Source organism: Pelecanus crispus, chromosome 5, assembly GCF_030463565.1.
Source record: "Pelecanus crispus isolate bPelCri1 chromosome 5, bPelCri1.pri, whole genome shotgun sequence".
NCBI classification, from domain to species: Eukaryota; Metazoa; Chordata; class Aves; order Pelecaniformes; family Pelecanidae; genus Pelecanus; species Pelecanus crispus.
In genome coordinates, this window is record NC_134647.1 from 54645271 (window position 1) to 54672862 (window position 27592).

The 27592-nt window shown below is 49.1% G+C and overlaps 1 protein-coding gene across 2 annotated transcripts in view; it reads right to left on the reverse strand.

The window, feature by feature from the left end:
* Positions 1 to 27592, reverse strand: part of RXRG (retinoid X receptor gamma) — a 40883-nt gene that overhangs the window by 4330 nt on the left and 8961 nt on the right. Inside the window, exons 1-4 of one of the 2 annotated variants that reach the window (XM_009492292.2) lie at positions 17330 to 17378; positions 7153 to 7412; positions 3818 to 3962; positions 2952 to 3131 (exon numbers count right to left, since the gene is read on the reverse strand). In XM_009492292.2, coding sequence (XP_009490567.1) covers positions 2952 to 3131; positions 3818 to 3962; positions 7153 to 7412; positions 17330 to 17378 — 634 coding nt within the window. Of the gene's footprint in view, positions 1 to 2951; positions 3132 to 3817; positions 3963 to 7152; positions 7413 to 17329; positions 17379 to 27592 lie in introns of those variants that run through there. The other variant, XM_075710843.1, reaches the window with a different exon arrangement.

Genomic DNA, 27592 nt, shown 5'->3' on the forward strand with positions numbered 1-27592 from the left:
CTGCTTCGAACAGTCCCACAGCAGCCAGAGCATCCAGCAGCAGGGCTGGACAGTCCCTCACCCCCAGCTGGATCCACATGCTGCCTGCCTCATTCCTGAGCAAACACTTACCCAGCCTGGCCCAGCCCTGGTGTCACCTTTCCCTCCACCACCTCTCTTCCCAACCCACCCTGCCAGAAAGCAGTTCCCCGCACCTCTGAATGCCCCAACGCCTTCACTCTCTTCTCCCATCTCTGTACATTTTCCAAAAATATCTGGTGGCTGGAAGAACAGAGTCACTGTAATTCTTTCCAGATCTCGGCTATTAACTCCCAGGGCTGCTGGGTGTGTGGAGGACAGGTCAGTGTAGGATATGTGTACACGGTATGCCAAGCCTTGTGCTCAGTGGAAGTCCCTGGTGCACTTTTTTTGTTAGAGAAATCCCAAAGGAAAATAAGAAAATTCTGCTAAAAAAAAGAAAAAGGTGACCAGCCGGTGTCATATCTGTTTAGCTCATTGCTGGGGAGAAATGTCCCAAAACTGCAGTCCTGCTAGAGTCACTCCCCAGTGTGAGAATACAGCACCAGGCAGGGGCCCAAAGTGCCCCATAACCCCTAAGGGATAGGTAGGCAGCTGGCCTGGTCTCAAAGAACTGCCAGTATTGAGCTGTAGGCATTTATACACCTGAAATGAAAGGTTCAGTGGGGGAGAAGCTGGCTGCAAAGCTGGCCTCTGCCAGGCAGACATTGGTGCTTTGCTATTCAACAGCTTAATAGCTTCCCCACCCATTAGCTAAGCACCAGGGAGCCAGTATCCAGAGGAGTGGGAAAACAACCAAAGCCAAGGGATAAAAAGTCCTTTAAGAGGAGAGGGGACCTGCATAAACACCAGGGGACACCAGGGAAGGGATCAGCTCAGCAGGCCCACAGCTCACAGCAAGACTGCAGGAGAATTTGATCCCCATTTTCTCAATTAGGTAAGTGCTGCTGGAAGAAGGGTGTGACAAGCTTTTAGGTCAGATACTTGGATCAGAAGATTTCTTTCCCATTTATCTTTATAGCTCTGATGTTTGCAGCGGTGTCAGGAAATAAGCCCTTGCATCACCCTTGCCTTACCCTGGCTTATGTTACGGTTCTTTCAGGGGAAGGGCCAAACCACAGGAGGTTTGTCAGCACTGAGACTCATGACCACTTTGCAATGCTCAGCACTTCCCTGAGTTTCTCCCAGCTGGGAGGATGCGCTTCCCAGCACTGCCCAGCTGCTGGGGAACTGGCAGCATCCAAGGAGATGGCTCAGTGGGGCATCCAGTCTGGCACTGGTGAGGGAGGGCAACACAGGACGCACATATGTGCCAGCCAGCTGGGCAAAGCATTTGTCCTCTTTAGGGTAATGGACAGAAAGAAGCCAGGAAGTGTTTCTAAAGTCATCAAAAACTTAGTGGAAGAAAGAGCATGCCAAGGAAGTACTAGTCCCATCACTCAGCCCCCAAACGCATCCAGAATTTGTTGTTCAAGCTGCAGTCTGTCCCCAGTTTCTGCAGCTCCCAGAAAGCCCCTGTGATTTATTGTAACCAAACCCCCACAGGATCCACCAAGATCCTGGGGTTTAAATTTTCACACTCTGCAAAGAGAAGTTGTGTTGACACCCTGGTCCTCTGAACCACTTTGCACCCAGCTGGAAGGTAGCGCTGTGCCTGGGATTAGGTTTTTGAATCAAGCCTGGCATTTCACAGTCCCCCGCTGCCCTATGCGGTTGAGGCAGCACAGCACTGACAATGCTACAGGGAACTAGACGAGGCTCAGCCTGTGCCCGGTGTTACAGCTACTTCCCCAGGCTCTGCCCTGCACAGTCTGAGCTCCCGCATGGGGAGCGGCTTGCATGCTCTGCGGGGGGACAGTGTGGCGTCCAAAAGGGACAGCTACACTGCCTGCTAGTGTTCAACCCCAGAGGCAGCACAGTTGTTTTATCTTGGAAAAAAGCAGCTTAAAAGCTGTGCTACTTGCTGCTACCTGACCTTGCATCTGTCAGCATAATTTGGGAGACAATCCAGCTCAGTAGTCCTTGCACCACCAAGGAGGAACCAGCTAGCTGCAGGGGGCAGAGGTGGACAGATGAACACCCGTGCCGCTGGGCTTGCCTTTTCCTACAGCAGGGATTCACTTGGTCGTGGCTTTTACAAAGACCTTTGCACTCTCCAGAGCTGTGAGGCAAGGCTGCAGGACCCACCACAGACACGTCACCCTGAGCAGCTCTTGGAGGCTTCCTTCAAGTCAGTGCAAAATCCCTCTAAGTGCAATTGCCTCAGGTCAGATCCTTGCTCCAGATCAACACCTTAGGTGGTTTGGGCCAGAAACAGTCCTTTGGGGGTTACAGTGAGTGCACGTGGAGTATGGAAGAGGCTGCGTGAACTGCTGCCGCACAGCTCTCTCCTGCAGCACAAAACCACCACAGGATGCGAGTTGTACCAGAGCTTATCTGCAAAGGTGAGGTTGACAGTGGAAATGACAGAGAACTATAAAATAAAAGACAGAAATAAATCATTCACCCTTATCTTCCAGTGCAAGGATTAGGTGGTGACAAATGAAGCCAGCAACTGTAAACAAAAAAGGACGTTGCTCTTCACACAGGAGACAAGCAGGCTGCAGGACTCCTCACTGCCAGGTCCTGTCCACCGCAGAGGTGTACAGGGGTCCAGGCCATTAAGGGCCTGGACTAAGGGCATGCTTGGGTCCGAATCAGTTACTAGGTTCAATAGTCACCAGTACGTGTGTTTAGGTGGGATGGGAAGAAAAATACAGTGTAGTAGTTTCCCCATCAGCCTCATTTCCTTTACAGAACGAGGTCAAAAATGCCCTGAAGCTGTCAGTGTGGGTTTTTGGAATGCTCCAGCCTCAGAGGGCTGCCAAGAGCAGACCCTAATGAATGTAAGGAAAATATCTATAAGCCCATTCCTTCCACCAGCCCACACATACCTTCCCTCTTCATCCCCATTGCGAGGCACTTTTGATAGCGGCAGTACTGGCAGCGGTTGCGTTGGCGCTTGTCTATGAGGCAGTCCTTGTTGTCACGGCAGGTGTAGATCAGGTCCTTCCGGATCGTCCTCTTGAAGAAGCCTTTGCAGCCCTCACAGCTGTACACCCCGTAGTGCTTCCCTGGGGAGCCAAGGGGAGGCCATCAGCAGGCAGGCAGGCATCTGCCCTTCCCTCCAGCATGGAGAAGCTCGAACCAACGCCAAAGGTGAACTAAACTGGCTGCAGGGTATCACCTTAGGAGGCCTGACTTGGTTTTAGTGGCTCTTAGCAACCAGCAGGAGTCAAACTTTGACCACTGCTTTCCTGTGGTAAGGAGGGACCACGTCCCAGGGAAAGGATGTGGAGCCACATCTTAGCTGCAGTTCAAGTGCAGAAAAACCATAGGTAGCAAATGGGGTGCACTGATACAGAGGGGGTCTGCAAGACATGTCCAGGCTGCAGGTCTCTGGGATAGGAGAGAAAACCCAGGCACAGCCAAAGCTCAGCTAACACAAAGCACAGGTAAATAGGTACACAGTGATTTTGATATATTTACCTTTGATAAACAGGGACAAAATGTAAAATGAGGTTATACACATAAAGGAGAAGAACATGGCTTGTAGGTTTTCTCTCTTTTGGGCACGGTGCAACTAATCTGCAAAACAGACAGCCTGCCCTTGGGTAAGCCAGACCCAGCTACGAATCTCGCAATGCCGGTAATGGCCCCAGTAAGCCTCTGCAGTGTTCACTCCTGCACGAGCCTTGCTTCAGAGCATCTGGGGAGTTTTCATTGCACAAAGCCTTCCCCAAGAAGGAAAACCTCCTACCTGAGGACCTGTCCCCACAGATGGCACAGATGTGTTTGGCTAAGGATCCTGGGCTTGCGGACGGATAATTCATGTTCCCGATCCCTGGGAGACCTGGCAAAGGCTTGACATCCTCCGAGCTGCTGACATTGTTCAGGACATTGAGCTGCAGAAGCCACAAGACAGGTTAGAGGGTTGAGACTCATACCTCAATGAAACCATCCCCAAATTGAGCTGACCGCTCCCTTGCTGCTCCTGCTGGGCTTGTCCCACAAGCTTATCCCCAGAAACTCCATGGGGCTGCCATGGGCAGACAGACATCCTCTGGTGAATCCAGCTGGAGGGGTTTAAGCAGATGCCTGGTAGCAGATAGTGCCTCTCACCCTGCTCTGATGCTGTAACCAAAGCCAGGACTAAACAGAGCTGGAAAAGGGCAGGCAGCAACCCTCAGCTGCTCAGTTACAGCCTCCAAGCGACAAGCCTGGTGGGATCCTGCCTGCTTCATTAGAGGATGCTGATCACTGGCTGCTCACAGCCTTGAGCACTAACAGCTTAATAAGGAAGAGTTTTGCGGCCAGGCAATTTGTTGCAATTAAACCTGCACCGCTGCATGGCTAGGGAAGCTGTAATGATGTTCTTTTTAAAAAATAAAAGCGTTAAGTGGGTTAGCTTCCCTGCCTCGTGATATGCAAATCTGCATAAGCGTAAGTAAACATGGCCATCTTGGTCACTCCCTGGGACTTAGGTTCCCAAACACTATCACAGGCTGGAGAACAGAACAGATTTGGGGTTGCCAGATTAAAAAAAAAGGAGGGAGCAAGCTGAGCACCTAAAATCAGCTGCAGAGAGATGCAGGCAAAGAGCCCAAAGCCCCCAGCTGAGATCCCCAGGAGCTGCTCACGGCTGCTGCAAGTTAAAGGTTACAAACTGACATCGATTAGAGACCAAAGCCTGACGTTGCCCAGGGCTTTGTTTTATTGCTATTTGCTTTTGAGCTGTTGTCGGCAGGGCAGTAAGGATTAGGGGCCATTGAGCACGTCTTGTCAAAAGCTGTCTGGGCAGAGTAATGTGTCTCCAAACCCACTATCAAATCATCTTTCCCATTGCAATGCTTTGAGGGCTAGGGATGGTTTCTTCATCACCGAGTTTCTTTTTAACAGTCATCCCAATTTATCAGCTAAAGTTCTTCTTCCCAGCAAGAGGGCAGAAGCAGGGACAGAAAACAAGGCTTTGGATGAAAATCCAGCTACAGCCTTTGCTACAGTCATAGAGACTGTACACCTAAACTGCTAGATTTCATGCATGCTGTTGCAAGTTCTCCATTTGCTCCAAGAAATTGCACATTTCCCATGAAAAAGTATAATTTCCACAGGGAATTTCAGCAAAGAACAAGAAGGATTCATCCCATCAGGATTTTTTAGGACCTGTCAGTAGAAAAATAAAAAGGTGAGGCCTGTTTTCATCTTCCCTCACCACTGTTCCTTCATTTTCAAAGCTTTAAAGGTCTGATGACATTGAAAATACAAGTTATCCAGCAAAAATTACCACATTAGGAGCCAGGTTGGTTGCCCCACTGGAAAATAAAAGCATATAGGATAAAATTTCCCAGAGGGACAGAGGTTCGGTCTCCCCAGCAGAGACCCAGCTCAGGCATTGGCAGCTGTAAATCCTAATGCTTAAAAACCTGAACTTGGCCCAAGGAAAGGAGAAATCAACCACTTCCTCCCCACAAGTGTCCAGCCATGTTTTTTACCCTGAAATCTTCTTCTTGGCAAGATGCTGAGCCAGGAGGAACTTTTAATGGTTTAGTGTTACCCAGAGCTCAGGTACCACCTTTTATTTCTCTCTGGCTGCACTTTGAGACAATAATTGGGAGGGGGGAAGAGGGAGCAGGGAAACGGGGCAGTTTTAGCCTTCAGTGTCCTCGGAGCTTGACTCCTGCAGGTTAAGTGCAATCACGTATGATATCTGGGACAACTGCTTGAACCCAAATCCATTAGCTGCCTCCCTGCCAAATCCCCAAGGCCCAGCTGTCTCCTTACATTAGAGGCAACACAAACAAAACCCGCTCCTTGGAGCTGGGAACTTGGCATGGTGCCCAGATTGGGGAAACTGCTTCCCAGAGCATCCCCAGCCCCAAAGGAAAGGTTTCCATGCAGCCAATGCTGCCACCAGCTCCACCACCACAAAGTACCTGCCCTGGATGCCACAGGTACAAATATTGTCAGGTCAATGGCGAACAGTCGGGTGGTACGAGGGGAGGAAGGATGCCCAGCTTGCCCACTGCAGACAGCCCAGACCCACGCAGGAGTTGAGGATGCTGGTGAAAAGTAAGCCAAACCTGCCACATCACCCTTATACTCTCTCAGAGCTCTTCAGGAGCCTCCCCATACCACCCTCTTCCAGCCTTGGTGGCAGGTGCCAGGAAGACCTTCAGTCAGACCATGGAGTAGCAGCAGAGTATGGAGCAGAGAGGGCTCAGGGACCATCTCCTCGCTGCTCCTTCAGCAGGAGCTGTGAGGCTCTAGAGCACTCCCTACCTTTGGGTCCCACTAATAAAATGCAAAATCTTGTTAATAAAAGGCAGAATTTCCACTTAGATTTGGACTCCCAGAACATTTCAGCACACTATCAAAATTCCACACTGCCACCTTGGTCCCAGCCATGCTGGAGGTGGTGCCGGGCTCTTGGGGCAATGTGTCCCTGTCCCTGCCCCACAGAGCCACCCTAGGAGGCTCCCAGCCCATCCATGGCTCTGGGGAGGCACCGACCCTAACACTTGGGTCTCTCCCTGTCTGGAGGGGAAACCTCAGCACCTGAGTGAGTTCAGGCAGTGAAGACAGGAGCGCTTCATTTTTCTCCAGGCAAAGTTTATATGCAACACGGAGCATGTGGCTGGCATTTAGCAGTAACATTTGTGTCTCTCTCGAAAGTCTGTCTCCCTTGCAAATAATGAAATAAAGCAGATATCCTTTTGCAGGAAGAAGGGGAATGCTTCACATGGTACAGCATTTGGCTATCCCAATTATTTCCACGTACAGTAATTATACACACTGCAATAGATGCAGTGAAAGAGAACTGGACTGCACCCATGGTGAGAACAGATATGGCAGTTAGCTCTCTCCCCTTATCATGCAGGGTATTTTGAAATATATACAGGTGAGTTCTCTGCATAAGTCCCCCTGACACAGACACAGAAAGAATCATGTACTGGAAATTGTTCTTTACAGCTGATCTCCCTCAGTGTTCAAAACACACCAGACTCCCCACCAGCCAACCCACTGCCTTAAGTTTTGGGACTTTACCCAGTCTGAAGACCATGAATTATAGCAAAGCAAGTGTGCACATCTGCCTACCTGTGGACCGGCATGTGTCACAAAATTCATGCCCGGAGCTGATGACAGAGCAACGGGGTGTGAGCCAATGGAGGATGCGATGACTCTGTATGGCGAGCCCAGCGCATTCACCGGAGACCTGATCGTGTTCATGGGGGATGGCAGTGCCCGGGAGGTGTTTGCAGGGGCCTCGAGGTAGTTGTGGTGCCCGTCCACCGAATTTCCTGTGGAAAGGCTTGACGATGGACTCACAGATGTGGAGCTGGTGTGAACAGGGGAATCTACAGGGAGAAGCAGAAAGATTAACTACACTATGAGCGAGGCTGGCTGTACAGTGATCAGCTGCCCAGCCTTAGTCGTGGCAGCTTAGATGCTGGCCAAGGCTCAAAGCCAACCAGCAAACATGCCTTAGGCTATAAAGAGAAAGAGCAAAACATTGGTTATGGTACAGGAAATAGAGTTATATACAGCAACAAAACATATTATGAAGATAATACTTAATAATCAAATCTTCCTTCACTGCTTCAGTGCCTCAGCTGACTTGGAAGAAGGAACGCTGCCTGCCTGCCTCAGGCTGGTTTTCTCTGAACTATTCTCTGAGGTCCCACTTCTTTTGTCCAAGCTGGCTCTAGAGACAGTGCACATCTGAAACTATGAGATCATCACCAACCAGGCTGGAAACCCTAAATGCTCCCTGTGTTTTATGAAGCACCTTCGCTCCCTGCAATGGCTCAGGCATAGTACTCAGCAGGCTGCTCTTCCTCTTCCCATGGTTCAGCTCTTCCCTTTCCCACCCACTTACCTCTCCACCGTGTTATTCACATGTTCCTCCAGCTCTCAAAACTTGATGCCAGCAACTGCAGGAGGAGCTGGAGCAATGCAGGACAGAAACTGTCCATGACATGCTAGCAGTGCAGATGACAGGACAAGGCACCCACAAAACATTTTGTCCATTACTTTTTCTCACTTAGTACAAGGCAGAGCAGAGACTGTGGCCACACAGACATTCCTGGGCAGACAGTCTCACAGCCACAAGGAAAGAGGGTTTCCTCCTTCCACATTAAAGAGCTCCAGTGCACATTGCCAAACTGAGCCTCACAGTAGCCCCATGAGATAGATCAATCTGCCCCTGAACCCCGCTGGGGAAGAGGTGGCGTAGAAAAGCAATATAACCTTGATCTTTGCCACTTCAGGGCAGTCTCTGAGGCTGAACACCTCACCCAAGGGCTAAACACTGTCTTCTGTAAAACCAGTCTCAAACATTCAGAGAGTATCTGGGCATCAGATGTCCACTAGTCCCAATGGGTTATGTATCTAGCTGTATTTTAAGGATTTATATAACCTTTTTTCCTTCCCCTAGAATTTACCAACCCCAATTAGCATTAGCATTGTTGTTAACATTTCAATGAACTGCTGTTTCTCTGTTGGTTTTTCAACACAGGAGATCATTCCCTGGAGTAGCAAGGCAAAGATGTTGTGTGGGAAGGTCACACAGTTGGTTTTCCATGGCTGGCACAGAGGATGCTTGTTCCCATTGCATTTGCAAGTAAGGCAGTGCTTGGGTGTTTTGTTTGTTTGGTTTTTTCCTCCTTTAACATTATTGCAAAGTTATTTACGTGGCAGTGTTTGTTATTTTACCTGAAGTAACAATCAAATCTGATTCAAAGGGAAGATGCACAATAAAGACGGGAAAAGGTCAGCTTGCTGAATAACATTAAAGACATTTGTCAGAGTCAAGGAGGACTCGATCCACCGTTATCAACCCACTTCAGACTTAATTCTGCAGATGGAAGGGGGAGAAAAGGTCTTTGTCAATTCTTGCTTTGGCTTTTTGGATCAATTCTCCCAGTGGGAAAGCGATGTGCAGCAAGAGGAAGTCGGCTCAATGACAACAGCAGAAGCCTTGGAGGCAGCGAGGCGGTCTAGAGGCAGAGCCAGGGCTCCTGCCTGATGCTGGAAAGAGTCACCCCGTGTTCCCCTGCCACCATCATGGAGACACACAGCCTGTTTTCTGTTAGTAGACAGCAAAATCCCTACCTTGTAATGGCTTCCAAGCGCAAAAGCCTTTCACCCCAGAGACAGCTGCCAGGAGAGCCTTTAGCAGCAGGCAGAAGATGTACTGTTTGCCTGGCCCCTGCCTTACTTAAGTGCTCAGCTCACAGAGGCACCTTGGTCATTTCCTGGGACTTAAAAGGACCATCCTTACTTGTGCCATTATTGGCTTCAGAGAACAGCAAATGCATTTTTCATCACCTGTGAGTAGTCTGGTACCATAGCATGCAGTCCTCCCCAGCATCTGTAGCACAGACTTATAAACAAATTGTTTTTATGCCTCTTTAAACAACTAGATAAACAACATTGCCTTTGAGGATTCTTCAGCTTGGAAAATAAGCCACTGAAGGGAAGATAGGGCAGAAATCTATCACACCAGGACAGCTAAGGAGAAAAATGATTCTTCATCCTTTTCCATTAACACAGAAAAGGGCATATTTTGAAAGTATCATGCAGAAGATTTAAACCAATAAAAAAAGACTCCCAGGAGAGTTATTTAACTGTTTGCATTTACATCAGACCTTACAGAAACACTGTCACCACTGTTTCTCCATTAGAAAGGCTCCAAGTTTTATAAGGACCCAGAGCAAGGCTCTCACCCAAGGAGACTGCTGGCCAGGGCAAGCCCCATGGTGTGCTTTTGTCCGTGCCCAGGGGTGACTGTTCAAGGGCTACTGCCAGAGGAATCCCCTAGCCACCAGGATGAGATCAAAGGTTGAAGCCAGGAAGCCTGGAGGGCTTGTGCCTACCGCTCTTACCCCAGCAATGAGACACCAAAGAGGAAGCATGAATGTGTGAAGGAGTGTTTGCTGGTGGAGATGGATGGAGAAATGCATATATCTACTGGAGAGCACGCAGGTGTAAAGCCAGCTCTGCCAGGGCCTGATAACACAAACCAGAGTTAATATGCTTGTTTCCACAGTGCCTGGCCACGCTGTTCTGCCACGGCTGTGACAAACCCATTGGTCAAAACCATCAGTGTTAACTTTCCATTTACCAAAGAACAATTTTATCCATCTGTTATAAACCGTAATACAAGCTGCATTTAGAAAACCATAAACAAACAAACAAAAACTCAAAGCAAAGCACTCCTGCACAGTGGTCCAAGCTTTGACTTTCAGTCCTTCCCTGGGATAAGTTTGCCAAGTCAGTCCGAGGGAGCAGAAATGAACCCTCCCACACCTGGGGAAATACTCCTCTCATCTTCTCATTTTCAGGCTGGAGCACTCCCAGAGGGATGCAAGGTGTGACTGCTACCAGGTTATCAGCTTGTGCAAGTAACAATTTGCATGGCTGGCAGAAGGTGTGCAGGAAGAGCCATGCCAAAGCATCCTTGACAGTGGGGTTACTTTTTCCCTGAGCTGAGTACCCTCAAAATTGTTTCAGTCTAAAGGAGCCAGGCTGGCTTGAACAGCGCAAAGAGCAGAGATTGCAAGTCTGATTCATTTTGTTTGGAAACAGCGTCATGCATCTCCCAACAGAAAGCAACAAGAAAGGCCATGGGCTCACAGGGATGGCGTGGCTTTCCTTGAGGCATTTTCTCCCATCATTTGGGGGACAAACAGAAACATCAGCATGGCAGCGGAGCAGGATCAGCAAGGAGCTGCTCTGCAGTGGGGAAGCAGCTCTGGGACAGAGCCAGGGGGACTGGGGAGATGGGACTCAGTCCTGCGTGCCAGCCACAGCCGGCCGCCTCCGCCTCTCCAGTGGCATTCGGCACAGGTGACATTTACACAGGCAAAAGCGGGCCCGGAGTCTGTCCGTCAGGTAATGTGAGGTGACAAGCGATGCCGGGGATTCAGCCAGCTGCGGCAGGGCCCCACGGAGCAGAGGACATCCCTGCATCGGGAGGCAAGGGTTCTGTGGCTGGCATAGCCCCTGCCCGCAAGCGCCAAATGCGGCTCCCAGACTGGCCAGGTCCCCCACATCTGCTGGGGAAGACTGGCTGAGACCAGGCATCAGGGATTGCTACTGCTTTTAACCACCTACTCCAGATTTAAGACCAGCTTATTTCTGATCCACAAATGGGGCTGTTTATGTCTTTCTCCCCCATCTCCCTCCTCCACATTAATACCTGGACAGGTAGTTTCCTAAAAAGAGGTTCAGGGAAGCCTGATATTGTATTTATTTCTTACCTGGAGGAGCAGGGGAAGAGAGGACAGGAGGGAGCTACCTGGTGCGGATTCTCTGATGTCTCCACTGCAAACATGCAGCATCCAGAGAACCCAGTGCCTCAATCAACTCTTCACAAGCTCTCCTGTACAGAAATGCACACACTCCAGCCTTCTCTTTGTAGGAAGCAAAGTTTAAAAAGAAGAAACTTGCTTCTGGGTGCTTTGCTGTTTCAAACTGCAAATGTATCACATCACTTTCTGCACAGAGCAGCTGCGGGCTGGAAGCGTGCACACAGACACAACCTCCATCCTGTTGCTTTAGCATTCAGAATAAGGACCATATCTCATGTCAGCATAGACAACTCTGCTTACATTAGAAAAAGTAATGAGGGAAGCCTTTGTTCTTCGCATTTTGAGAACACTGCCTTTGAGGACATAAGTAACAGTGTTATATTCACCCACCAGCCACTGAAGCCAAGCAAGGACACAAAGCTTTGATACTCCACTTCCACCTGCACTTCATCTTAGCAAAATCCTAGTCCAGGGATGGGAAACTTGCAGGAATAACCTCACAAAATCAGGAATAGCTGAACACCATCTACATCACATGCACAGGTGTCTGACAGACGCACCTGCAGAGCACGAAGCTCCAGGTCCATGACACCATTGCTAAACAGCCAGGTCTGGACTAACACAGCTAAACTGGTCCAGGACCAACACTAGCTCAATAAATCCAGCTTGGATGCCTCTGCGCTGTGAGCACTTCACAGGTAAAACTGGGGCAGGTGTGGAAGCAAAGACTACCTGCCAGAGTACACAAGTGACCCCAAATGCCTTGGCAAATGCAGTAAGAAGAGAAGCGTCTAGGCTGTAACCAATAAAGCTGCCCTGATTTTCACCCAAACAGTGTCAGGAAACACCAGTCTCAGCAATTACATTTGAGCAGAAAGTGGAATGAGAATGCACAGAGACCAGAAACATCCAAGCCCTACGTACACTGTCAATTTAACCAACACGGGTTGCAAGTTTGTTTTGGTTTGGCATTAACCAAAACCCCTTCAGTCCTAACACCTAGCAAAACCTTGAGAGGAAAAGTATTGGTGTTAAACACTGGGGTCTTTCTTCAACTAAGACCTAAAGCAATCCTACCTCCTGAGACCTGCAGATCCCTAGCAAGCCTAGAGATTATGATACTTTCAACCTTCACAGCTTTGTTTTTAATGTCAGAGAAAAAAAAAAAGCTGGAACAAACTCTTCAAATAATTAAAAATATGCTTGTGCTTCTGAGGCCTCAGATATACATGGAAAGGATTCATTTCATTGGCATGAGCAATTAAAGGTGCAAGTTGCCCTGCCTGACACGACTAGCAAAACTTTGCAGATACTTCATCTTCTGCAGATCAGAGAGCACCGAGAAGTGGGAAGAGACATGCAGAGAAGGGTTGATTTCAGCAGAGGAGCACAGGCGTGCGTAGGAGGTAAAGCTTGGCAGGCAGCTTGTCCTTGGGGACGACCTTCAAGGGGAAATACCTGGGAGAAACACTCCTGAAATTGGATGCAGTTATGTAGCAGGGAACCCATGTTAATGGGAATCAAAGAAAATTTTGCTGCTATGACTGCAGAAGTAGTTTTTATTTAATACATGGAAGCTAAACTGAAAAACTATTCCCTTTCTGGTGATATTTTTAACTGTCCAAGCAGATTTCCACAGGCAGTATAGATTGCCATGCTAATATCCTACAGAAAGGTTATTGTTTTCACCTCGCTTTTAAGGTCCAGTAACCTTTGTGCTTCCATCTTTCTGCTCAACTCAGTCAATAAATAATGCAGACTTCCCCTGACAGCTAACATCACGGAGAAGTAAAAATTTTTTGGAGGTGTGCTGGCACATATGTGAGCACAGGCTTTTGTGAAAGGGATCTGCACAGGGCAGTAGACTAAGAAAGCAGAAGAAAGTTTCCCTCAGCTCTCCACATGGTGGGAGGAGCTGCCCCCTCTCCTCTCAGATAATGCTCCTGTGCTGCCCTTGCAAACAGGGGCCACCCAAAACCTGGCCCACAAGTAGTGGGCCGAAAGCACATGAGCTTTCACCAGCCCTGGTGCTGGCTCAGCATCAGATGCTATTTTGAGATCTTGGTCTGATTTGACTGAAATTGGACGGTGGGCAAATAGCTTAATATGTCCAAGGACATTTGGACAAGACACACTTACAGTACAACCACATATTCTCCTCTCCAGGAAGCCAAGCTAAGGAGGAGGGAAGGAAGGAACAAAATCCACAGAAGCTACACAGGCTTTGCCATGACTTTCACAGGAACCATGCAGTACAGGGTAACTCTGTGGCTATGGCGATCTTGCCAACCAAAGACTCCTTTAGCAACTGCATGTCAGGTAATTAAAATAAGGACTGCAAGCCAAATTTACTCACCCTAACAAGGTATCACATCCCCCTGGTGACCACAGTAATACACTAGAGCTGGATAAAGTTTTTCATCCCCAAAGAAATAAAAGTTGTTGAATTTGAGGCCTGAAGGGTTTTTCACGACTGTCTGATCAGATTTCCCACCTGCCCAGTGGGATGTCCAGCACAGCATCCACCAGGAAAACACATGCACAAATTGCTACAGTGATCTCTAAAATCCTGCAGAGGTTACAGGTCCCTATCAGAAAGGATCCTACTGGTTGCAGGGTCTGTGGCTGCCCCAGGCAATTGAAAGCAAGTGTCTCCCGCTTCAAAAAAAAAAAAAAAAACCAAACAAATCTGCATTTCCCTAGCTGCAGGAGTTGCCCAGTCACTGGATTTTCTCACACCTTTGCTGGGTCAAAGAGCCCTCTTCCACCTTCACATATGCAGTTACAGATAGGGACATGGCAAGCTGTGACACCCAGGGGAAAAACATCCTACAGGTCACAAAACCTGGGGCCATCACAGGTGAAAAGGTGTCAAACAGCTGGGCAGCAACCCCACTCGAGGCACGGCCTGGCTTTTCCTCTGCAACTCTCCCTATCCCCCAAACGACCTGGCCTAACCCCGCTTTGCTTGGGAGAGCTGACAAGATTGCAGCCGGAGGTGGTGTGGCCAGAGGCCAAGTTACATGAGTACTAATAAAAGAGACTTTGTGGAGGAGCCAAGTTAGTTCTTGTCCCCAACCAACTGTGCCAGAGAGTGCTCAGAGAGAGAGGACAGCCAGCACAGCATCTTTCCTTGCGCTGGGAGCTGGGATCCGGATGAAATGCATCGTTCTGGAGAATAAAAACACATTTTGAAGCCCTTTCCTTGCTTCTATAGACCATATTGGCTTCTATTGCCTATAGAAGGCAAATCCATCTGCCTCAGAGCACATCTCCTGCTTTAGATGTGTAAGGGTGACTCATCTGAACACTTTCCCTGCTACTCTACAAACTCATCTGTAACACTTCAGAGTTTGTCCTTTTCTCATCACAAATGACGTGCTTATTAGCAATTTGTGTATGTACATTATCAGAAAAATTCGATGGTGTTATTCTGACATTTAAGATCAAGGTGACAGTTAAACACACCATGAAAAACATGTAGCTTATTTCTAACCTGAATGCAGATAAAATTAAATTAAAAGCATATGTAACAGTTACTTGAGTGTAAAAAAGAAGAAAGCAAATACCTGCTTCTCCCCCCGCCCCCGCATTATGCTCAAAATGTAGCCCAGAATTTCAGAGCTGAAGGAAATCTAAATACAATAAGAGTTAGACATGCTGAACAGGAGCAGCCACATCACCTTAACTCTGCCCTCCAGCAACACAGTGCAAGAACAATGAACGGAACAAGCTGACAGTCTAGTGTGGACACTGCCCTTTTCCACCATCCTGATGTCCCCCTTCATGGTGACAGCACAGGCAGGACAAGGAACAGTTTCACAACTATTTTAAAGGAGGGGGGAGCAGCAAAGACAATTAACATGTTGCAGGTCTGCCAGAGATGCAGGTTGCCCGCATGGGCTTTGTGATGAGGATCCCAAGGCAGTGGGAAGCTGCCACACCACCCTCCTATCAATGGTCATCATGATCCATCCTGCTTCATCCCTCTCAAAGCCTGACTGTCCCCTTACACAGCCCATGGGCCCTCAAGTTGTCTGGCCAGAGTAGCAATTGCTTTCTTTCTCAAACAGCCAGAAATCCCTCTCTGCAGACCAAACAACCCAGGGAGAGGCAGCCCCCACACCACCTGCAGGCTCCCAGACCCCTCAAGCTGCCTCAGGAGCATGGAAGCCCTCCAGCTTTGAGGAGAGTGTAGATGTGAGTGGTGACCTGCAGTTCTATAGTGTCCAGGGAGCATAGGACAGGCCAGAGCGACTGTTTTAAAGCAGCCAAAACAAAACTTGGCCAATGCTTTTGCATCTCTGTCAGATGTTCACCTGCAGAAAGCTCGTCCGTTTTTCTAAACCCAGCTAGAAGCAGGCTAAAACACCAGTTAAATATATTTTTAAATGAAAGTTAGAGTCCCAGTGTATTGAATTGTTGGTGGGCTGGAGAACTGTGCCTTCGCCTTTGTTGGTGGAGCAGAAACACTTCTGCTCCTACTACTAATTTTGTCTCCTAGGAATCTCCCAGAGGCTCTGCTGAGGGCTGTGACCCCTGTCTCTACAGGGATCTGTGCCTGGTTCCTATGAAGATCAGTTTGAACGTCACTTTTCTTTCACTTCCTTGTAAATTTGTAATACTCAATAAATTAAACACAAATAACACTTCCATTGTTTCACTCATTGCAGCAATAGGAGAGAGTTTGGCTTGTCTTTTCTTGTTCCTTAAAAAACACCAGTGAGCAATAGATTCTTCCAACAAGTCATCTCTTTTCTGCAGAAACTGCCTAAAAAAGGTATTTCAGAAAGTCAAGTTCTTGTGAAACTTGGGGATGACTTGATGCAATACCAATGACTTTTCTGGAGTTGGAGAATTACCAGAGGTGAGCATCTGGTGCAAGAGGGAGGAAAAAAAATATGCACATAGCGGGAACATTCTATGTGCAATCCAATGGCTGCACAAACCTCTTCTCTAGCAGAGATATAACAGATTGATGTATATAGCCTGGGGTCCTCCAGCATGAGTCCTGGAGGCATTTACCCACCCTGAAGGGCCTGGAAGAAGTTGAGGAGTTTTCCAGAGATACTAAGATTTTTGTCCACAAGTGACAATGCACTTTAACTTCCCTGGAGCAGCACCAATATTTTGCCAGCAGTCAACATGTGGGTGCTCCCAGCCCCTTGCAGCCAAGCACTCCAACCTGCCCAGTCCCTGCCTCAGTTGGGGAGCACCCTACAGCTCCCCAACCCATTCCCCTTACACATCCCCCCATGCTCAGACAAGAGGAATAACTTCAGATAAAAATAATGAGCGAGCCCTGGTAATTGCAAAGCCTGTTTCCCAAGAGCAGTTCTGGTTTCCGCAACTGGGTCTTGCTCACAGCTGGTGTGCACGGGGGTATTGCAGCTCACAGCCACAGCCCTTCGCAGACCGCCGTCTCACTGTGCAGCCTCATTTGGCTAATCTGACACAGCTTCACGCGATTATGGTGGTATCTGTGTCACAAGGGCAGGAGGCAGCCACCGGGCAAGGAAAGAGCCCTCTTTAGATTTTTCTTGGGGGTTGTTTTATGTTTTAAAAGGAATTTTTTCCTCCAGCAACTTAATAAAAATGCAATTGGAAAGATACTTATTTGGTTTGATCCTATTCTTTCAATGAATAGATTCAGTCCATCACACACAAACATATACATGCATCTCAAATGCTATGTACTAAACTTCAGAGGAAAGAGTCACGGTTTGACACAAACCTGCATAATTTCAGGCAGCTTGGTTTGGCTGTGCTGAAGTTCACCGCACGTATAATCACAGGACAGCTTCAATCATAAGCACAAGGCACCATAGGTTACAGCCACATACAAGCTAGGTTAAACGTGTTTTTAAATTCCCTTTACCCCTGCCCATACTCCTACTGTGGGATCAGTTCTTCCACCTAACCCAGAAGGCACAGATTGCAAACGCAAGTAAAATACTTACTGCCAAAGCCCGCAGGAAACTTAATGAAGTGAGGATAATTCCCATACATGTTTAATCTTCAGTTCATCTCTTGCCTTTTTAAACACAACTGCCGCCTCTAACTTCAAAGCTGCCCGGAGCGTGGCGCAGCCCGCCGGGGTCGGGACATGGCTCTGCAGGAGCAGGGGCTCTCGGAGGGTGCCGGGGCAGCTGCCTCCTCCCGTGGCCTCATCCTCACTTCACGCCAGCAGCAGCTGCTCGCCGGGATGAGACATGCTCTTGTTCGCCGCCGCTCAGGGCTGGCTCCCGTGCTCAGCTGTCTCGGCTCCCTGCGAATTCACGGCGGACCGTCCGGGTAGCATAATCACCCAGATAAGACACCAATCAACGCATGATGGCTCCGGTATAGATCAGAAATTGGGAGGGGGGGGGGAGGTTAAGTTGTTTAGGGGAGGAGCATCGTGGGGAAGGAGGGGGGTGCTTTGCCTTTCCACCAGTGAAGACACGATGCAGTTTATTAGTTATACGAGCCCCAGCCATGTGGAGGTGTTTTCCAGATGCGTGAAGGGCCAGCCCTCACCCGGAGGGGCTGGCGCCCTGAGGATGCACCATCTGACAGACAGGGCAGGAGCACACGTGCAGCCATCCCAGTGCTTTGGGGCTAAGGGTGTGCGGGCCAGGGAGCTCCGTGCTCCCATCCCACACCAAGCATTGCCTTGGCTGTGCTCCTGGCATCAAGTCATGGGCCCTGCGGTGCCAGATTGCAGTTGCCCCTAGGAAGCACAGCCAGGGCTGAGGAGGACCAGAACCTTCCTGGGGCTGGTGGAGCTGGAAGCTCAACTCCCCTCCCCAGCCCTACCCAAAGGGGTCCAAAACCCACCCAAATCACCAGAAAATAAGCATCATTAGCCAATTGCTAAAGCTGTATGGGATGAGAAGAGGTGGGGACATGGGACAGAGCCCAGGGGGCTCAATCCATGCTACATACAGTCAGTAAAGCATTCACAGCCATGGCAGCAGAATGCAGTAGGCTTGACAGACAGTCCTATATGTACATTCACAACTTCAATTTAATACCCACCCACCCATGAAGTACTGCAAGAAATAGATAGAAATAAGCAGAAACAAGCAGCCAGTTGCCAGATCGGGGCAAAACCACATTCAGTCTCCAGCACTGCCTCCTCCAGTGACTGGTACTGGAGGGGGAGAAGTCCCTGTTCCCTGCCCGGCAAGCCACCTACCCAATTTTGCTGCAATTTTGGGCAGAGGCAGGGATGCAGGCAATAGCACAGCCCACTCTTTCTGGTTGCTGATCTGGGTGACCTCAGATGAAGTCACCTCGAAGGAATGGAGGAGGGAAGAATTTTGCCTGAGGTTGTAAAGCGAGAAGAGACCAAGGTCTGCACTGTCTTACATGTGTGTTAGAGGATGTGGGTTGCAGCCCTGCTGTTGGCACCAGCCACGTGGCAGAGAAAGGGGGCACGGGGCTAGCAAGGGGCTCTGCCTTCCCAGGGACACTACAAACCACCTCCATGTACAGGCTGGAGATCATGCCATGCAAGCAGTGAGACAAAAAAAAAAAAAAGAGGGAAGAAGAGCAGATTAGGAGGTTTGGCATCTTTCAAAGGCCTGCTGGCTCTCAGCCCCCTCCAGGTCACCCAAGGGCCCATGCTGCCCTTTGGCACTAAGCATGCTACAAGGGGAAGGCATGCAATATGCCAGCAGAGAGCTGTTCACAGCATCCAGACGCAGCTCAGGCGGATGCCGACTGAGGTGCTGTCAGCCCTGAGGTATTACATGTACAGGAGAAGGAAAGGTTACCCTTGTTAGCTCTGTTTCTTGTTTTGCTCTCAGACACTGCCATACTCATTTCTCTCCAGCCAGAGAGTTTAAGCAAGGGAAGGGGTTTTATTTTCCCCTCCCTCATATTAATGATTTTTAAGTTGTTTTTTTAAAGGTGATTTGGCTTCCTCCCGTTTCTGTTCTGCATCTGTTTGCAAGCAACTGATAGTGTGCAATATCAGGAGGATACCATGCCATGGACACACAGCTCTTTATGGGTAGCAGGTACATCAGAGCACCTCCAGGACTTGGAGTTTTTCTGGGCACAGGAGCCTAGAAAAATTTTGTACTGCATCTCCACTTAGCAGAACAAATTAATAACCAGACTGGTGTCAGGAGCAAGGAGGTTTGCAGGCAATAGTATAAATGTTCTGCATAGCCCGTTAGCTGTGGCCCAGGTAAATATGCACTATTTTTTCTCACAGTTTGAGAGAGAGAGAGAGAGATCAGTATTCAGAGTAGGTTCTACTGAGGCAAAAAACAAGTAACTGCAGTCTTCTGGGGAGAATATAAACAGAAGAGATAGCTCTTGTATTTTCTATCCAGCCACCTTTCACATCTCATTTGTTTTATTGCACAAACATAAATGGCACTGCAGAACTGTTTCAGAGGAGGAGACGCAGCCAAGCAGCATGCTTACATGTCCCACTCACAGACCACAAGTTTTGAGCTCCAGGGAAGGGAGACCAGAGGGTTTGATAACCAGCACAAGAGCATAACACAGCAGCATCTAACTGTGTGGTGCTATGTCCTGTCCCGCTCTGTTCAGCTGAGCTTGTGTCCTCCCCTGCCACCATCCCAACATACAACGAGGACATCCCCCAGTGAACACCCTCAGCAAGGGCCAGCCCTCCTCCAAGTGTCCACAGCTACATCCAGGTGCAGGAGCCGTAGGCACAGCTCCCATTTCAGTGGGTGCTACACCACACTCACCTATGGGTCCTTTCAAAACCCTCTCCACCCTGCACTAATCCAAGTAGCATCAGGTCACTGGCAGCCACAGGGATTTCTAACCCATAGGCAAAATTTGCTATTTCAGGATAATGCTGGCTTTGCCTCCGGTGCAGTTCTTTAACAGCCACACAGGGGATCCTTGCTCGGGGCAGGAGGCAAGAGCCAGGCATGGGACAGGGATGGCCCAAGGCCCTGCAAACAGAGACCCAGAGCACTGTGGAGGAGCCATCTGCAAGGTGGCTTGTTTCAATCTTTGGGTAGAAAATTGGATTTCTCAGCAGGGCAAGTTGTTTTTCCTCTGTGACAAGAGTGAAAGAAACATTTTTCAATCAAAAACCCCAACAAACAATCTACTTCCAAAAGAAGTTATTTTCACACACACACACCCTCAATAAGATCCAAGACTTCCACAGAAGAGAGAGACTTTGTGCAGCCTCAGGCACAGCCTGCCAGAGGGATGCTTCTCTGATCTGGTGTCAGGGAAAACTCTGGCACGATGGGAAACCTGCCTGTCCAGCACCCACCCAGAGACCTTTCCCATCATCTGTCCATCACCCCACAGAGACACACCAGGGCCATCTACCACCAGTCCCTCCCAGCACTCAGAATTGAACCACTGTTTTGAGAAACAAATCCACACTTGCACAACAGTTTTCCTTCCACCTGCTTGAGTTGCACCTTGCCACCATCTCAGCCTGGCTTGTCCCTTGCCCTCAGGCTGGACTAGAGGGCTGTGCCCCCACCGAGCAGCCATGGGGCAGAGCCAGCTGCATGGCCAGTTCAGCCCCAGCAGCACTAGGACAGGGAGGTGTGAGTAACGAAGCGGCTTTGTGTTTTAAGCACCAACCGTGCTGAGATTTAGTAGTAGCATTAATTCTTACCGGCTACGCGGGATCTCAGCAGCTTTAATTCCATGCTAATGAAGTTTTAGTGGGGAATTATTTTTATTGATCTGCCCAGAGCAAAGAGCCTGATTTTAGTCCAGCTCTGCCAGCATCCCCTTCCCCATCCCTCTTTTCTTTCTTCCAGCTTAGAAGAAAGGGGAAAGACGACAAAACAGCTCTGAGCTCCTTAAAAAGGTTGGCAGTCCCAAGCAGTAAGTGGATTACTTTATTGATTTTTAGCAGATCTGGGTTAGTGAGTGCTTAGTGCTGCAGAGCACATGCACACACTGAGCAGCTCCAAGGAAAGCCCTACATGCCTTTTCCTCAGGCAAAGCAAGCATTGGGCAATTCATTTTGGGGGCACCACCATGGGTTTTGGGGTATGGAAAGGCTCCAGCCCCTGTACCCAAATCAGACTGTGACAGACTCCATGAACCAGCTCAGTCTCTCTTAAAGAAATACTGCAGGACTATACAGAGGCAGCCCTTCAATTTCTACTAGAAATAGCACAAGTCACTGCTTCAAATTATTGAATGCTTTTATTCCCCCTCCTTGTTATGTAAAAGAAGAAGACATTATGACTGCCACTGTTATTTTAGGAAGGAAAACCATTGCCATGGGACTCAGTGCTGGCCGTCCAGCAGCCACACCCGGGGGGCATCAGTCACAGTGGGACTCAGACAAATCAGTGCTGATTCAAGCCAACTGAGATACTAATGTTGTGTTTGTGTCCCTGACTCACTCACCTCCCCATTAGCTTTCTAAGGCCAACATACTGGCAGCTAGTATTTCAGCAGTGTGTTGGAATAGTATCTCAAAGATCTCCCAGCACTACTCCATCAATGCTTTTGAGATGTTGGCCTCTGGAGCCAGACCCTAAACATGTGAAGGCCTAAAGTGGAATAATCTTATCCCACGCTGCCCCAGAACCATGAAATCTAGAGATTAATTATGGTCCTTACTCCTTGCACATTGGATTGAACCATGAAAACTACAAGCATGACAGAGAATCCCATCAGTCCCCCATCCCATCTTTTTTTAAATGCAGAGGCATCTTATATGGCAACAGCATATGCAAATAAAAAGGTTGCAGCCTTCATAACCCTACAGCTGCACATGCATCTCCCTCCTGACACACCGCTTTGGAGGGACAGAGTCCCAGAGAAAACCTACTGCCCACACGGTGCTGGCGTTAAAGCTGGAACTCCCTTCATATGGCTAGTGAGGTGCAACAGGGGCTACCAGGCTGAGTGCCCCAGGAGCCAAAACGCCTGTTCCCCTCCCTGCTTGCCTCTGAGGAAGGACACAGGTACACCAGGTGACACACTCAGGGCCAGACAGGAAGTCAGTGGCAGAGTAGGGACTTGAAACTGGGTTTCTCAAGGCTAATCAATGGACTGAACCAACCTCATCTATCTGCTGTACCAGTTGGCGTTAGCCTGGGACACACAAAAGACACCAAAAGCAATGTGTCCCCTATGATTCCTTGGAGATGGAAGGGAAGGGAGCTACTGCATCATCCCTTCCCCACCCAGCCTTGCCATTTCTCGCCGCTGTCTCTTGTAAAGCAATAACCACAGACACCAAGCTAATAAAATTAGCCCCACAGCCCCACCGGGCTAATGCAATTACCAGCAGCAGCACATTCAAACAGCAGCACCACATGCTTGCAGTAACACAGCCTGCCCTCCTCTCCTTTTCCCCAGGCCTTCCCCATCTCTCCCTGAGCCCCACGGCTGCCGCCCACCATAGGCCCCCTCCCCAGAGCCTGGAGGGGATGGGCCACCATCCCCAGTGCCAGGCTGCTCCAGGGACAGCACTGCCTACCTTGCAGAAAGCACCATCCCATGCAGCCAAGAGCAGGCTCTGAGGGCAGATAATTCCCAGTCTGTTTAAACCTTGGGAGACCTTCAATTACCAGTGCCATAATGAGGCCCTCAACACTAATCAGAGGTGTCACCGAATCCTCTTATGCCGGCCTAAGCGCCTCCAGCAGCTTTGCTGGTTGTGGGGCCCAGCTGCCCACTCCTCCCAGGGAATTACCTCCCCAGGCAGGCACCAGCGGTGGCACAAGCACATTTTGACACATGCAGGTGAGACGTTCCTAGGCACCAGTGCCAGATGACAGGGTGACAGAGGCATCTGAGCAAGCTGTCTGCCCAGCCCAGAGGGATCAAGCCTGCACTGGAATGGGCAAATACTGCAAAACTACTAGAGGAGATATTTTAATGGTAATGCTCCCTATTTGAGGGAGCAAAGTACAGGTTTACATCCATCCATTTCTGAATATGAAGTGTCATCTATACCATCAAACCAAGCTCATTCTCTGGGATGCTCCAAGAAACTTTCCAGCCCCTAACTGCGGATGGCAGGTGACCCCATCTAGCTCTGCTCCTCTGTGCTGGCACTCATTTGCGGGGCGACAGGCAGCTCCCTCCACACATCCGTTCTGACTCACGCTTTCTGCTCCAACAATGCACTTTTTAATATCATGCGAGGAGCAAAAACAACAGGTCCACTATAATGCTGAGATATCCTGAGGCAGAAAATCCATTTGGAGCCCAGCTAGAGAGAGTCAAGTCAATTAGACACTTTCTGGGGCGTCAAGCTGCCAACAATCCCGGCCTTTGTAACAGTGAAGAATCACTGCCTATGTGCTTCCAGCGACTCCCCCTTGCCAGAGCAGAAAGGTCAGCAGCAGTAGCGTCATGGAAAAGCATGCAGCAAAGTATTCCTGGGAAGGTGGATCCACAAAAATTGCTATTTGCACCCTCTAGAATTTTTTTTTTTTTTTTTTTTTTTGTCAAAAGCATCCATTGCTTTGGGTTGGGTTTGCAGGGGAATAAGCAAGCCCATAATACAGGAGATTTGTGCTACACCAGATAGAGGTTTGGGCGTGCACTGTATCGAGGAGCAATGGCTGGGTCAACAGAGTGCTAGATCAGGGTTTGGGAGCTTGTGGCTCCCTGCCTGCTTTCAGACAAGTCACTCCACCTTTTTAGTTTTGCTGAAATAAAGATCATAGAGACAAAAAAGGAACCACAATACTGCAACTGGGAGTTACCCATCTCTCTGCACTTCAAGGCAAGTACCTGACTTCCCTTGTCAGTGGTGCAAGGCAGAAAACTGGGCTATAAAACCAGCATTCCAGGTTGGATGAGGACCAAATGAAGCCAGGATTTCTATGGGCAAGTGCTAAAGTCACTCAGATCCAAAAGCAGGTGTCTGACCAAAAGGCCCTCAAGTCCAGAGGAAATTTTGGTGGGAAATGAACACTCAGCTCAAAGTCCACTTCGACATGTCATTTGGTGTTCAGCAAGGGACTTTCAAAGGGCAGGTGAAGAAAAGGTTCGCTTGATACCTCCTTGATACCACCCTGCAAGCAAACTTTCCAATCAGAGTGCCAGAGGACCTACAGGTCCTCATTTAAATGCAAGCCCCTCTTTAACCCTGCTGCACACATGATGTGAAGCTGGGGTTTCTGCAAAATGCCTGAAAACAGCTATGTTACCTTCCTTTAAAGAAAACTACACCCTGAAGACCAAGATTTCCTTATCTCCTGAAAAAAAGTTCTCAGAGAAACCTTAGAAGACACAGTCCATGCAACTGCCTGCAATTTTGCCATTTTTCCACTACAACCATTTCTCAGAGGAAATATTTCAACAGAAGATGGTTCCTTGACCAAGTTAACTCTGCATTATTGCTTGTAGGGACAGGGACCCTAAAAAACCCCTAACAAACAAACAAAAAACCCGAGTAACAAAAAACCTGCAGATTTCAGGGCTTCTCTGACTACCCAGAAACAAACTACCCAAGTGAAACTCGGTGTCCCCACCTACCTGCGGAACTCTTGCAAAACTTTCAAAAAGCCTTTTTTTTTTCCTGGATCCCGCTCCATTCTTCACTCTCTTTCGCTAGCAAACTGGGATTTTTGGGAGCAGACTATCTTCCCCTCCTTGGCAAGGGCCTGAGCTGGGTGGCACACAGCTGACAGGGGACAGCCCAGCCACACAAGGTGTCTGCTGGACCTTGCATTTGTTGATGGCCACCAGAGCTCAGCACAGGGTGGGGAAGGTCTTGTCACAGCACTGCCCTGCAAAAGGCCACAAAGGGCTCCCATCTGCACTCCCCCCCCCCCCCCCCCCCCCAGCAGATACCACAGCCTCCTGTGCAGCTGGGGGCTTTGCTTGCTACTTTTATTCTGTGCATCCCCACGTTCATGCTTTTACATTTCCTCCTGCTTCAGCAAATGCAAAACTCCAGAGACAACCTGTCAATCTCCATCACATCCAACTGCCTCAGATGGTCTATTTATACCAGACAGGCACATGTGGATAATTTGGAGTTCAAGGTAACAGGGGTTATTTCTGCTCTGAGTAGCTCCTTTCTTCGGGGAGGAGGGCTTGGAGACATCCAAGAGAAACAGATTCACACCAGGGGCTAGCAGCACCATTACCTTCATGGCTGAGGGCACAGTAGCCATCACCAGCCACAGACCATTCCAGTTCCCAAGGTCCCAGCCACAGCAGCCAGGCCCCAAAAGCCCAGAAGGTTGATATCTATCATAAAACACCTCATCCCAGGCCCCTCTGCATCCTGCCATGGGAGAGGGGAGATCAGCATGTACCTTTGGATTTCTAATCCATGTTCTCTCCAAGCAAGCAAGGCCACAGCTTCAGGCTTGCTCACACTGGGTTTCTCCACTGAGCACTGCCTGGATCAGGTGCAAGCATCTGGCTGCACACTGTCACATTAATGCCATAGCAAGGGCTCCAGCTTTCATTGAATCACTCCTGTCTCTCCTGTGCTTTTATGTCTACAATACCATCTTCTCTCTGACAGACAGTGTATCTGATCCAGGATAAAGCCTGCCTTATCAAGTTGTCCCATCACTATCATTTAAAAACATCTGAAGAAGGAGAAGGCATTTACACCAGATTAGCACTTTGCATCACATGGCCACAGAGCTTTTGATCTGGACCAAGGGCCTAAAAGTCACATCTACCATATCGCCAAGGCACAGCTTCAGCCAGCACTTCTCAGGCAGCTGTCTTTGTAGTTCAGTCTGTGCTCCAGTCAACGAGGCATTTTCTATAAGCCGTGGTGGGATGGTGGGGCTGCTGCCCCTTTCATAGGATGCCTGCAGCTGCTCAGGAGGCAGGCAGCTCACCTGGATCCCACCCCCACTTCACTTCTGCAGATGCCACTGGCTCATTAACAATTTTCCAGTAGATTTCAGCCTGTTTGTTGGGTCCCCTGAGAGCAGGGAAGGAAATCAAATACCACTAAAACCCAAGCGTGTCTGCATGAAAGAAGGAGAGGCAGGTTTCTCAATGCTTTGCTGTCTCCTCTAACAGATCTCATCTGTTTCTGTAATGACATGATCTTCCTGGGGATGGCTCTCCTAAGCTCCACTGAGTTTCAAGCAAGTCTTGGAACAAGTTTTCATTGCTCCAAATACTCTGATCCAGCAAACTTGGCCTAGCACTATTAGCACAGCAACCCTGCACACTGCAAGCCTGCAGCTCACACCTATAATGCCTCTGAGTCACTGGGGGGGGGGGGGGGGAGGGGGGAAGAAAAAAAACCAAACCAATGCACCAAAAAAAACCCCAAACAATAAACCAGACTACATCTCTGCCCAGAGACACACCCCTGTTCGATGCTATGTCGCAGAGACATGCCTATACAGTCTCTCCACAAATACTGGATCCAGAGACACATTTGTTTTGCTATCATCTCTTTATAGATCCAACCAACATCAGTTCAAGACTCTTCCAGCCTGGTCTGTTTGACATTCAGGGGACTGAGCCATGTCTTCACCTTGCCTGGACAAATGCATCTCATCTGTTCTAGCGGCTGTCCTTCCCCTGGGACTCACCTTTCTGTGGCAGCCAAAGGGAGACAAACACAACATGAAACTCAGCCAAAACGTTCTCCCACAAGATCGGTTCCTCTCAATGTTTCCCTGCAGAAACTGTTTAAAACCCTTCGCCTCCCTGTGCAGCTGAGGGGCAGGTAAGTAGCCAGCTGCAGTGAGCATCCCTTTCCTCATCAATGCCTTCCATTGCCTTTCAAACATATTCTCATCTCAAAAACCACATGCTCCCCCGTACCAAAGAGAAAATCCACTGGTATTAAAAGCCATGGGAGCATGACAAAATCCCCTGTGCCCCAAAGAAAGGAACTGCCCTGGATCAAGACAAGCACAGACCACACCACACAGAGCCAAGACAGCACAGCAGCAAGGAGCAAGCACGTGAAGAATTTGCAGGGATGTGGAATGACAGTTGCTGGCACTGTCAAATAGCTGCTGTCTGCCCCACAACCTCTTCCCAGCAGAAAGAGAGAGAAAGCAGCGAGCACCTGCCCACAGCCACATGTTTTGGCCCTATCCTTTTGAGCCTGTGAGCAGAAGGAGCAGCCTCTGCACAGCAGAAGCAGAGAACAGACCTGGGATGATGTGGGCACAGCAATGCATGCTCAAGTACTGGCACTGTGCTGATGTGCACTGACTTAAGTCAGCTTACTAAAGCAAGCCCTGAAGATCCCAGAGCAGCTCCTCCCACACAGAGCTGTCTCCTCTGCTAGCCAGACATATCCC